We start from the raw sequence: 12,416 nt of genomic DNA, 5'->3' as shown, positions 1-12,416 counted from the left end.
TATGTTTCCTTTTGTGTTTGTATTGACCACCAGCGTAGGTAAAAGTCAGGAATTATGGCAGTGATAACGATTTTGAGCGCATGATAGATAAAAACAGCTAAATGGACAAAATACAGTGAATGAAGAAAACATATTTCTTTACAATCGTTGCTGAGTTTCAGTAACGAATTTATCTTCATTCGAAACAACTAGAAAAGTAAGTAGGTACAGGCGAGTAGGACCTTTAAGCGGTTTGAAATTTCCCACCTTTAAGTTTTTCAGTGTCCAGGAAATCAGTCTTTTCATTGATTTTGACGAAATTTTGTACTTTTGCAGCCGGATACATTATGTAAATGCTACGAAAATTTCAAGCCAATGTTCGACCCATTTTTTGAGATATTTTTATTTTTATTGGAAGCACCATTACGCGCTTTGGAACTATCCAGCCTTAACTTTGTGAGTGTCCAAAAAATTAGTCCTTAGACTAACTTGGACGAAGTTTTGTGCTTCTGCAGCCGGATACATTATGTACCTAAATGTTGCGTAAATTGCAAGTAATTCAACACAGTTTTTGAGAAATATATTTTTTCATTAATCGATCTATTTCGCGCTTTGGAATGACCCAGTCTTAACTTTGTGACTGTCCAAAAAATTAGTACTTGGATGGATTTCGACAAAATGTTGCACCTTTGCAGTCTGCTAGGTAATGATTATCAAAAACATCAAGCTACAAAAGTTCGTACACGTTTTGAGTTGCACATTTCTCTTCGTGGTTTAACAATATGGGGTTTATATGCTAATATGTTGTGGTTGATTAGTGACCGTGATGATAATCAGTAGTTAATTCTTCGACAGTGGGACTTTCGGTCAACGGATGGTGGCAAAATAAAACACTACTTTTTCATGGGCCAACGTTTCGACTTTATTCAAGTCATCCTCAGGGCTTTAAAATGGAAAACAGAAGAGTTTTAGCCTAGAGCCTGGTGAAGTTTCAACACTTAGTGTGTAACATTGTTATACAATACAAAATTCAAAAATTAAAACTCAACTTAACAACAGATTAAAAATTAAATCACGACCATCAGACTATCCGGTTAAAATACTAAAAAATTACATTAAAATTAACATTGGTTTAAATACAAGTCAATCATGGTCAGTCCCGTCTCAAGAGAGTTTAAAATTACATAAATTAAAACGATCAGGCGGTCAAAACTATAAAACACACTCAAAACAATAATCTCATGTCAATAAGATTTAAATTAATTAAGATTAAAAAGTAGTGAACAAAGGACGAAACTAAGTTGGTCAAAAAAAAAGTCTAAAAACAGCGGGGAAAAAATGAAATGGGATTTTGTTACTAAATGTTGTTGACAAAATCCCATTTCTTGACACGGTGCTCATTAGAGAAAACAATTCACTTATAATCGATTGGTACCATAAACCAACTTTTTCTGAAAGATTTTTAAACTACTATTCCCAACATAAAATTACAATAAAGATTAACATAATTAGAAATTTGAAAAATAGAGCTATTGCACTCTCAAGTCCTCAATTCCATCACAAGAATGTTGCCTTGATTAGGGATTACTTGTTAAACAACAATTACCCTCATTCTTTAATTAACAAAACCTTGAATTATAAGTCAACAGACAGGGAGGTAACAAGTAACACATACATTTATCATAAAATACCCTATGTGGAAGGTTTGTCACAACAAATAGCAAAAGTTGTATCTTCGGATAATATCAAAATAGCCTTCTCCAGTTCGAACACTGTTGGAATATTATTTTACACTAAGACTAAGTCTAAAACACCCACTGAATTAAATTCGAATATAATATATCGAATACCTTGCTCAGACTGTGATCAATGCTATATTGGTCAGACAGGCAGATATTTAAAACAGCGAATATCAGAACACAAAAGAGACTCAGCTAAGACTAAACCAAAATATAACCAACCCCACAGCATTGGTAGAATGCTGGCTTTGGTGCCATCACCAGCCATAACTTCGATTTTCGGAACATCAAAATTCTCGACCATCAGCCAAAGCTAATGAAACGACTAATTAGTGAATCAATTTTCATAAAAACTCAATTTTAGAAGAGACACAGAGAATCTGAGTGAAGCCTATAATAGCCTTATACAAAAGAATAATATAAAAAACTAAAATTAATTTCATATTAATGGCTGATGGCTGAAAATATTATTAATACTAATGGCTGAAAAATTAAGTTTTTACAAATGCAAACGAAAGACTTGAATTTTTTTTTCCAACTTAATTTCGTCCTTTGTTCACTAGTTTTTAATCTTATTTAATTTAAATCTAAATATTGACATGATATTATTGTTTTGAGTGTGTTATAGTTTTGACCGCTTGATCGTTTTAATTTATGTAATTTTAAACTCTCTTGAGACGGGACTGACCATGATTGACTTAAACCAATGTTAACTGGATAGTCTGATGGTTGTGATTTAATTTTTAATCTGTTATTAAGTTGAGTTTTAATTTTTGAATTTTGTATTGTATAACAATGTCACACACTAAGTGTTGAAACTTCACCAGGCTCTAGGCTAAAACCCCTCTGTTTTCGATTTTAGAGCCCTGAAGATGACTTGAATAAAGTCGAAACCTTGGCCCATAAAAAAGTAGTGTTTTATTTTGCCACCATCCGTTGACCGGAAATCCCACTATCGAAGAATTAATTACTGTTTATATGCACTTTTTGAAAATTTGATTTTTGCCTTTTCGCAAAAATTTAAATGAAATACTGTTGAAAAGGACATAAAAGAGTAACGTTCGATATACGTGGACGCCTAATAAAAAGGCCACATATTTACATAATTATATATTTTATTCGAAACTACATGTTACAATAAATAACAAAGAGGTAATCCGAATAAAATTTATTTGGTTCTATCTGGTTCATAAACTGTAAACTTTTATACTAAGGCACATTAAATTGAGCAACTGCAACTCCCATCTATCGTATTAGGTATAGTAAAGAATGTCATTAAAATTGTCTCACATTTAACAAATCACGATTGTATAAGTATAGAAATTAGACAAATGCTTACTGAGTAAAGAAACATTGACTATTTTACATACAACAGAAACATTAAATGGATGAACTTAAGCTGTAAAATGGTTTGATTGGGCACTGATTGCTTAACTTACTTTCACAGCTTTCTCGAAACTCTCAAGAGTTTTGAGCCTTTTCGCAATGAACTGGCCCAGCTGTTGCGAATGATTCTTTTCCGTTGATAAAATCAATCGTTTTCTCAGTCGTGGATGAATGTTGGCTTTGCGTTGTTTGGGAGGTTCAGGAGTTCTGCTTCTTGTAGGCCCCAATAATTTGGTTCTGATACAAAAAATACTAATCAGAACCCAGTTTATGGCTTTTCGCTCGTTTAAATTTAGACCAAATATTACGCTCGAGAAACGTTTTTTACATTTCTTTAAATCCAGATTAGTCTCCTTATACAAGCTGCCTTTAGTTGATTTCTTAGATAAACCATTTTCGAGAAAACCTATCTTTAAAACATGTTAATTGCCATTAGTATTCTAATACTTAAAGGTGCACTCAGCTCAGCTGATGAAATTTCGACCGTGCATCCACATTATTTGAAGCCATTATCGATTAATTAATTAAAATTACAATAAAAAACTCTGTATATCAACAACCAGCTGGAGCTCAATACATACATATGAACATGTTTTCAAATCTCGCTAGCTCACACGATAGCTGTACTGGTTTATATAAATTCCGAAATCTAGTTTTAAAGAATCAGAAGTAGGGAGTTTTTTGGGCTTTTAAGAAGGCGTTTTTTCCACGACATTTTCCGCAGAATAACATTTCGCTATTATCCACCCTGTACGATTTTATACATTTCCTTAAAACACTAAAAAACTGTTTGAAAAAATGCACTTACCCTTCAAGAGTCTGGCTTCAAAAGTCCTTTAGTAACAAAGTTTACAATTTCGCACCGTTACTATAAAATTATAATAACCGCAATAAAAAAAAACCTACTGGCTTTATGCATGTAGGAATTTGGTAAATTATTTAGCGTCTCTTATGCTCGAACATAATTTATTATCACAATAGAAAAATAATTTCTCTAGAAAAATTCTTCGCTTCAGACCAGCAGCCCGATTTGCTTCAGAGCCATTGTGGCCGCGTGCGCTTTGGCTTCCTTCTTATTTGCGCTAGCAACATTTGGTTTATACTCCATGCCGTTTAGGACTACTTTAAACAGGAAGTTCTTCTTGTGATCAGGCCCACACTCAAACTCCAGTACATATTGTGGGGCCCCTAATTTTCTTTTGGATGCATATTCTCCCAGCAATGATACTGGATGTTTACCCTGTAGAGTTTTCACCGTTTGAACTGCTTTAACTTTTTTCTTGCCTTTCTGCTCCTCATTGGCGACTAGGCCTTTTTTATCCAGTTTTACCTCAAGGAGCAGCGGTTCAAGAGTACCGGTTTTCTCCTTGCCCAGGCCTTCGCCTGGCTTCCAGCCCATTTTTTGCAATAAATGCATTCCCATGCCTCCAGATACTGGGGCGGCAGTTTGAAGCTGGTTTTTCTTCGCCCATGCCTGATAGCCAGAAGCTAATTCTGCTTGGGACAGCACCTGAACGCCAGTACTTCCGGTAAACTGGCCCAGTTGCTGCTTGCTTTTAGCCCAAGTGTCCATTTCTTGATTTGATTTGTACATTTCACTTAGGGCTTGCACATCATGTGGATTCTCCTGCAGTTTTCGCATGGCGGTTAATCTTTGGGACACTATTGACCCTAAGTCTACAGAGGAAAGTTCCGCACCGGTAGGCGGAACTGTGGGGAACACTTGAGGTCCAGGTGGGGCATTTGGGGGAGCTGCGATTAGGGCAGGGCTGGGTTGCAAAGGCACAGGCGGAGGAGGCGCTTCAATTGCCAAAGCAGCAGCAACAGTGGGTACTGCTTTAGGTTTTGGGGCTTCGACAGTTGCTGCTGCTTTTGTATGTGAGCGGCCAACAGGTATCCATTCCTCATTCACTCTATGCTGCTGTCCACTGCTCACTGGGAACTGAATTCTCAACTCCGTCGTCCTTTCGTGGGTTGTTTTAGTGGGCAAAGGAACAGAATTTTTAATGTTCATTGTTATGGTGGTAGGTCGGTCTTTCAGTTTGAATGGGTGATGGAAAGGTTCGTCATTGTCCGTGTCCTCCTTTTCGGATAAACTTGAAAGCTCACCAAGTTCCTCTTTTTTTGAGAGCGACTTGCAGAAGTCGGTGAGTTCGTCGATTGATTTGCCTCCTGTTTTTATAGCGGCTATCATTTTTTCCTGAGCTTTGGATCCTAAATTGAGGGCGCCCGGCAAGCTGCCTGACTTCATCATCTGAATGGCATTCTTCCTTGCGATTTCCAGAAGTTTCTTTTTGTCAATACGAGACGAGTCCTGCTTGCTCCTTTCTCTTTTGCCTTCAAATGACCTGTCTCGTTCCTCATAGTCTCTGCATTTCTCTCGCATCAGCCAAGACTTTTCTCTTTCCCTAGACTTATAAAATCCATCGTCCCGAAACGGCGATTCCCTATCTCTGTATCTGGCTCTGTGCTCGTATTTGTACTCATCCCGATGCCTGTCGTGGTAAAAGTGATCCCTAGATCTCGACCTGGACCTTTCCTTGCGTTGATAATCGTGTCTAGATTTATGTTTTTCTCTTTCGGGACTAAGCTTTTCATACTTTGCCTTTTTATGTCGGCCTCTTTCGCCACTGGAACTTTTTCTTTTCGTGAGTCGATCTTTAGCTTTGTGTCTACGTTTTTTCTTCTTACTGCTACTGTCGGAATCTGTAATTTCGCCTTCCTCATGCTTTTGCTTCCTGTTGATTGATGATAGCTGAATATCCTTGATCCGAATTTTTTGCTTGGTCTTATCCTCTCTATTTTTCTCCGATTGGCTAGCATTACTGGTGTTTATTTCCGACTTAAACGTCTGGTCTTCTTTGTTTATTTCCAATTTTATATCCAAAGATAACGAGGTGCCTTCGATTTTTATTTTTTCGTCAGCTTTATCCTTTTCCTGTTTGATGAGCAGATGCGCTAAGTCCACCTCAGAATCCTCATTCGAAGAGGAATTCGAGGACCTCTTTTTTTTCTTGCTTTTCTTTTTATGTTTTTTCTCTTTATGCTTGCGCTTTTTTTTGCTTTTCTTGCTCTTTTTGCCTTCGTGACTCTTTTCCTTCTTCACAATCACGGGGGGTTCGGCATCAAATGTACTAAACAATTCTGATAAAATTTGCATTGACGATTTATTTGTGTCCAAGATGGCCGGATTCCCTCCAAAATCTGGGTCCGTTTCTTCCTTTGCTGCATTCATTTTGCATGGATTAGAAACCCAGCAGGAAGTGATTAAGCTTTAAACAACCCCAAACTTTCGTTTTTCAATTAAATTGAAACTTGATGAACAAAATAACATCAGAGACAACCTGTATCAAATGACAGTGACGTATAATGTCACTGTCGAATGTTTCGCCTAGATGGTTGTAGCGTTTTTAATAATCCGAACAACGCTGTTTTGTTATGTGCGAGACGGAGACAGACATCCAAAAGTTTATAAACAAAAATAATATAATAATTAAATACCTATCGTAGTCAACAGGCGACCAGGTGATGGGAAGTTTTCGTGGTCCTCTTTGCAACACCAGTAGTTCGTCCACATTGATACTTTTATTAGGGGTGCCTTCTGATATGGATTCATTTAGCTCAGTTAAAGCTAGCCTGAGGGATATTCTAGGGCCATTTGGCAAATCTTCATTATCCCCCATTATTTAGTTAATTCACTATAATGCCACCTGAAACCGTTGCAACCCTTACACAATGAGGTCGACTTGTTTACCCGTCGTTTCAAAGGTTTGTCTGATTATTTTAACAGAGCAAGCACTTGAAATTCACATACAGAACCACACGAAGTTTTCCTTGGTTTTGCTACGAAAATAGAGAGGCTTTTCCCGCTCAAGCTATTATTAGATGAGATATTGCGGTGAACCTTTCAACACAACTGACACCATTATCTACCCCCGCTTATGTTTAGAAATTTTACAACTGGGTATTCACTTTATAGGTTTGTGCCATCATCGATCAGGTAAACTCGCTCTGTTTCAAGTTTTTCACTTTAGTATGACTAAGAACGACAGCATAATGTTCCTGATCGCTCCCTAAATGTTGACGTTAGAAATGGAAAACGAATGGAAGCTACAGTATTATGCTAGACTAAGCATTGTTGTCAGATGTTCAAATGTTTCACCAGTAATGTGTGCGAATACCGGGTTGATTTTGGCTGCTGCTTTATTATATCTGAGATTATTCATTTTCTGCGTTGGTTTTTTTTATCTAAAGCAAATAAATGATAAAAAATACCTAGATTATTAAATTAAAGAGTCCGTACGTTGTCCAAGAACGTATTAAGTAGGAAACCGAGGTTAACAGCATTATTGCACATAATGGCAGCGCCGCTTAATGCATTTGTTTACCTTTACTGGACCTTTAAATATTAAAGCTCAACAGGTATGGGCCTTTCGCCTGCTTTAATTTAATGTTCTCTCGTGTAATTTCGCTTATTGTATTGTTCATATTTCCAGTCGTGTGGAGAAGCCACATTAAACATATTAATGCTAATTATACCTTGCAGAAAAAATCAAATCAAAGAAAAACATTTCTCCTGAAAAAGAACCACAATAAAAAATTTATGATTAAATAAAAGAATCGCCAATCATTCATAAATGTTATTATATTAAAGAACATCTTAGATTAGCTTAAACAATCATTTCCAATTCCTTAGCATATTCAACAGCTTGTTCAGCAAGCTCCACTGATGGAATCGGCTCATGCGTCTTCTTCACTTCTGGTGTAAAATGGAAGAAGCTGTCTTTGCCAAGCTTCCACTTCCTCTGCAATAGAACGAGATTAAGAACAAGTTCTTGTTGACTTTCTCCGGATTTGCAATAACTTACTTTTGATGCCAAAGCCCTTAGAGCATCTTCACTTTGCAAATACAACATTCTTGCCGCGTCTTTGGGTGATATTTTCTCAAAAGCGGTTTCTAAACATGTGGCTATTTCCCCACGAATTGTGTCTAGTAGGATGTCCATAAATAAGTTGTAGCTTTTCGCTGGCACATTTCCTTTCGCCAAAAAAATCTATAAAACCCATAACAATATGTTGTTGCCATAATAAAGGAGGGGCGAAATAGTTAATTGTCCTTCGCCATAACGTCAATAAATGTTTACTTTTACAGCTCAATGTCATGTTACGCAGTTATTTATTCTATAACGCGAGTTAGCAGGACTCAAGTGTTCGGTAGAGTACCTTACTTTAAGTTAAGTCGAAAAACGCTTCGTTTTTAGTTGCAGAAGTCAGAAATTTTGAGTTTTTTCTGGTATTTTCCACTCCGTTTCGTTAGTTTTACTGACAAATTTGTATGCTTGTTTGCAAGCTTTAAGCTTAGGTACTACGTAATTATCCTACTTATGCATGTTCAATATGTCATTGCAAAAACTCATTTACATTGCTTCCACCCGATACGAATAAATGCGCGCTTGCTTTTAAAGTAGCAATAACACAAGAAAATCTCAAAAGCAATAAAAGTATGAAACACTGATATATCAGGACTATCAAATATTCCCATTCAACTAGTCCGGTGTGTTAAATTCAATGCTTAGTATTGTGCGTTAATATTGTGTCCAGAACTATCCATAAAGAGTTGTACCTTATTGTAGCTGCCCTCCATCAAATACTGTTCAATGCTCAATGGATGCCTGATGTAAACATCGTTTTGAATATGTTCAGCTGGCAATAATTCGAGCTCAGTGTGAAACTCGGCCACTCGGTTTTGAGACAATAAAAACAGCAAATTTAGACCCAACAACTGGTATTTGTACGCGGATTCTCCTAGCTGGTTATGGTAGTCAAAATAGTAGCATTTAAGCTGAGCCATATACCTATAATAAAAAAATTTTGAATGATTACTAGGTAGTCAAACGAAAGTTATTTAAATTAGTACCTCTCGAAAGCTGAAATATTGTTGGCTTCTATCGCCCACTGTACTCCAATTTCGAGAACATTTCTGGCCAGAAGCAACTCCTGTTTGGAGGCAATTACATTGGAGGTTGGTAGGAAGATCAAATTCGTTAGTTCAAGCTGAAAGCCCCAAGTTTACAGCGAATTGTACTAACGCAGGAAGTCACTGTCCTTACCTTCAAATCTGTGAGTAGTTTTTCACATTTGCTTAAATTCCTGTGTGAGGAATGCCATTCGGACTCTAACTGTTTACAAAGCGAAGCCACTTCGTTGATTTTAGACATTTTTTCAGCTAACTAGGAGTGATTCTTTGTTTTTGAAAAATTGATATAATGAGAATGAGTTGTTTTTTCTGAATGTCAAAATCCTTTGCAAGTAACCTCATTCTTCTTCTACTTAACAGTACATTGAAATAACTGCGGCTTGGAATGAATAACGGACGTATTTGTGTCCCTTTCTAGTGTATTTGTGCAAAGTTTGTTCCTAGAAATTAGGCTCTAAAGCTCTAAACGAAATAAGCATTTAAATTATTGTCCAAAATAAAAGAGTAAAGTACAAAGACAAAAAGAGTATAAATTCCCGCAGATGGGCCGCAATATTACAAATATATTTTTTTCAAGATCTTACTGCAGATAATCGTCGGTTGACCCAAAAATATATTATTAAATATATTTAAAAAATATATTGGGAGTTTTTTATTTAGTTCAGTTAAAAAATCGATGACTATTTCGTAGTATTTAAAGCCTTTTTTGCCTGCCTATTTTTCGATAGTTTCAGAAATGCAATGCAAACAATGCTTCGGAAAGAGTAAGAAATTAAATACAAACATGATTGAAAAATGTTCCAACACAAAAATATTTACATTCTATGTGAAAATGACTAATGACCCAATTTGGGAGTAACGACTACCTTGAAGAATGTAGGTGTTTAATAATTAATGTGTCTTAATTGTCGTTGATTCTCATAAATTCCCTCAGTTTATTTCGAAAACATCCTGTTAGATCAGTCCTAAATTTTTGTGTAGTGTATTATAAGTAGTAGGGTCTGCTGGTGAAAATTGATGTAAAGTACCTGACAATATAAATAAAAATTCCCGTTTTAAAATAATGATAGCAAAACTAGTATTTACTCTATTAGAGTAACAATAAATAGGCGTAAATAATCAATGCGATTCGTATTATGTTCAATGACATAATAGAAAAAGGTTTACAGCATATATCTAATTGAGATAAACGAGTTTGTCGAATGCAGTAGGAGGAGACGATTAGACTAGTAAATTTATATTTGCTGCGTTCAATTGGCAAATTGAGCTCAGCATCCGCCCGCGCCAAAAGGCATTTGGAACGAGCCAAGATTGCATTGTATTTATGGCGATTTTCAAAACATAGTTTAATCAGAATTTAATTTATTGAAAATAGGTACCAGATTTTTTTGCTTCGAAGTTCTAAACCACAATTAATTTAGTTCTAAACTACAAACTAATTATTTTCCATACAAAAAATGCTCCTAGCGATAAGTTAATAGAAACATTGGATTTTATAAGAAAAAAAAATTTTATGTTAAAAATTATTATCTACATATTCTTCAATTGTAGTCTAAAAGAGCTTGAATCATTTACTAACAAATAAATTTTGAAAAACTTTCTTTTCTTTAAAACTGATATTTTTTTCTGCAGACAATTATTGTCCTTCGAAACCGGTCTTCAAATTGCCTTTTTACTCAACTTTTTGTTTACTTTTTACTAAACAGAGAAATACCCTGTATTTGAAAACGGTTGTTTTTCGGTTTTAAAATCCCTGTCCAGTTTTAATTCCACTTTAGAAGGTATCTTAAGTTTGAGCCAAGCTGTATAAGTAAATAGAGAATTCTCACAAATTTCCATAGTTATACTTCAAATTTCAACCAACGGCATGCTTAAGTAGGTGAATAATTAACTTAATTGAGATCGTTTAATTTCAGCTATTTTACTCAAATACACTGCTTGTCTACACTTAAGTACTTGTATATTTATCGTCCCAAGCTTTTTGGCAGTGACGCAATAATTGTCGTACTTTTTCTATTTCTGGTTACAAGTCCTCGAGCTTACGTCAATTTTCATGACATTTTGTTCGTTAGTCTATTGTATTCGTAGTGAATAGAAATGACATATCAAAAATCGGTTGTTTTAGTTTCGTGGACAAAATTGCAGGTCTTTGGAACTGTACATGCTCGCTTCACCCTTTTGAAACATTTTCTCCTTTAAAGATTCCTTTTTAACCGAAAAATATTTTATTTAATTTTTTTTTATTCGAGCTATATTTGACGTTTGCTGTCAAGAGCGTGGCTACATTGATAAACACCGCCAAGGATAAGTATGAATGTTTATTTTCAATAATTCTTTGATTTTCATAAATGGAAATTTAAGAGTAAATTTGCAATTTTAAGGAATTTCTTAAGAGTTGCGGACTACCAAAGTAAGTATTATAATGTCAAGTGCGATTTTTTAAAATTTCGTACTTTAACAGTTTGGAATTTAAATGTGTTTTATCTTTCTTCCCGCTGCTTGTTTAGATGAACATATTTTCAAATTGTTTGAAAGTTGTTGACTTTTCCGCCTTGTTTTCGAAAGTTCTCACGCAAATTAGACCTTTATTGTTACATTACTAAGGAACTAATTAAATCATCATCAGACAAAGGATTCATATAAAAAAATTATATAAAAATGCGCGAGTATCTACATTTCGTGAATTCATTATACCTTTGATTTTTCACATTTTTCAAAATTTTTCTTCGAGAACAGACGACTATTTAGTATGTCATGTCAAATGTCATAATGCTTGAAGATGCAATGCTTCAAACTAGCTGTCAGCCTGACAGTCAGAGAAGAAAATAAAGTTTGTAATTGTAATTGTTGTTGTCATTAATTACTAAATAACTGTATTAAGCAGAGCATAAACATGTCTGTTGTACTTGTTAACTGTCAATCTGACAACTGATTAGAAGAATTGCATACTCCCAAGCGTTATGACATTTAATGGCTATATTTGACAAAAATGTCAAAATAATCAATTTTTTGCAAATATTACCATTTTTTCGTAAATTTGACGCTCTATGACATTGAAATGTTTGCATGGTACACAGGAAGTGCGATTAAATACCGATTTATTTCCTCCATTACAATTTTTCCTAAAATTCTCTCATTATTTGAGAATACAAATATTTAAAAAAAGATTGAAGGGGAATAGAGAAATAATTTTTTGTAAATACTATATCTTTTATTAACTGGAACCCTACTAGAAAGAAAACAGGTCAATAATTTTTTTTTATAATAATGTAAAACAACCAGGTAAGAAAAAAATATGTTAAAATGTTTTTATTAGTCAGTAGCAACCCTATACA

At 35.0% G+C, this 12,416-nt stretch overlaps 2 protein-coding genes and 1 long non-coding RNA gene across 4 annotated transcripts; 1 reads left to right on the top strand and 2 right to left on the bottom strand.

Moving 5' to 3' along the window:
- Positions 1-29: 29 nt before the first annotated feature.
- Positions 30-582, top strand: LOC125505664. Its single transcript, XR_007282326.1, has 2 exons — positions 30-196; positions 316-582. It is a non-coding gene; the product is annotated as an uncharacterized LOC125505664 (long non-coding RNA).
- A 2,289-nt stretch (positions 583-2,871) lies between these two features.
- On the bottom strand, positions 2,872-7,127 carry LOC109544320 (protein Son). Its single transcript, XM_019914419.2, has 2 exons — positions 3,913-7,127; positions 2,872-3,341 (listed from the first exon to the last, which is right to left on the bottom strand). The coding sequence occupies exon 1, from the start codon at positions 6,337-6,339 to the stop codon at positions 4,117-4,119; it is 2,223 nt and encodes a 740-aa protein (XP_019769978.2). The 5' UTR covers positions 6,340-7,127; the 3' UTR covers positions 2,872-3,341; positions 3,913-4,116.
- A 604-nt stretch (positions 7,128-7,731) lies between these two features.
- On the bottom strand, positions 7,732-9,420 carry LOC109544323 (26S proteasome non-ATPase regulatory subunit 8). 2 transcript variants are annotated; one of them, XM_019914424.2, is made up of 5 exons: positions 9,215-9,420; positions 9,022-9,158; positions 8,728-8,959; positions 7,973-8,158; positions 7,732-7,909 (listed from the first exon to the last, which is right to left on the bottom strand). In XM_019914424.2, the coding sequence occupies exons 1-5, from the start codon at positions 9,320-9,322 to the stop codon at positions 7,775-7,777; spliced, it is 798 nt and encodes a 265-aa protein (XP_019769983.2). In that variant the 5' UTR covers positions 9,323-9,420; the 3' UTR covers positions 7,732-7,774. The 2 variants fall into 2 exon arrangements, with proteins under 2 accessions (XP_019769983.2, XP_019769981.2); XM_019914422.2 differs by having other exon boundaries at positions 7,732-8,158; positions 9,215-9,418.
- Between the last annotated feature and the right edge of the window lie 2,996 nt (positions 9,421-12,416).

This window comes from Dendroctonus ponderosae, unplaced genomic scaffold (genome assembly GCF_020466585.1).
Source record: "Dendroctonus ponderosae isolate FM_Combo_2020 unplaced genomic scaffold, Dpon_F_20191213v2 Dpon_F_20191213_1, whole genome shotgun sequence".
NCBI lineage: Eukaryota > Metazoa > Arthropoda > Insecta > Coleoptera > Curculionidae > Dendroctonus > Dendroctonus ponderosae.
Note: the sequence above shows the minus strand (reverse complement) of the source record. Positions and strands in the feature narration are given on the sequence as shown.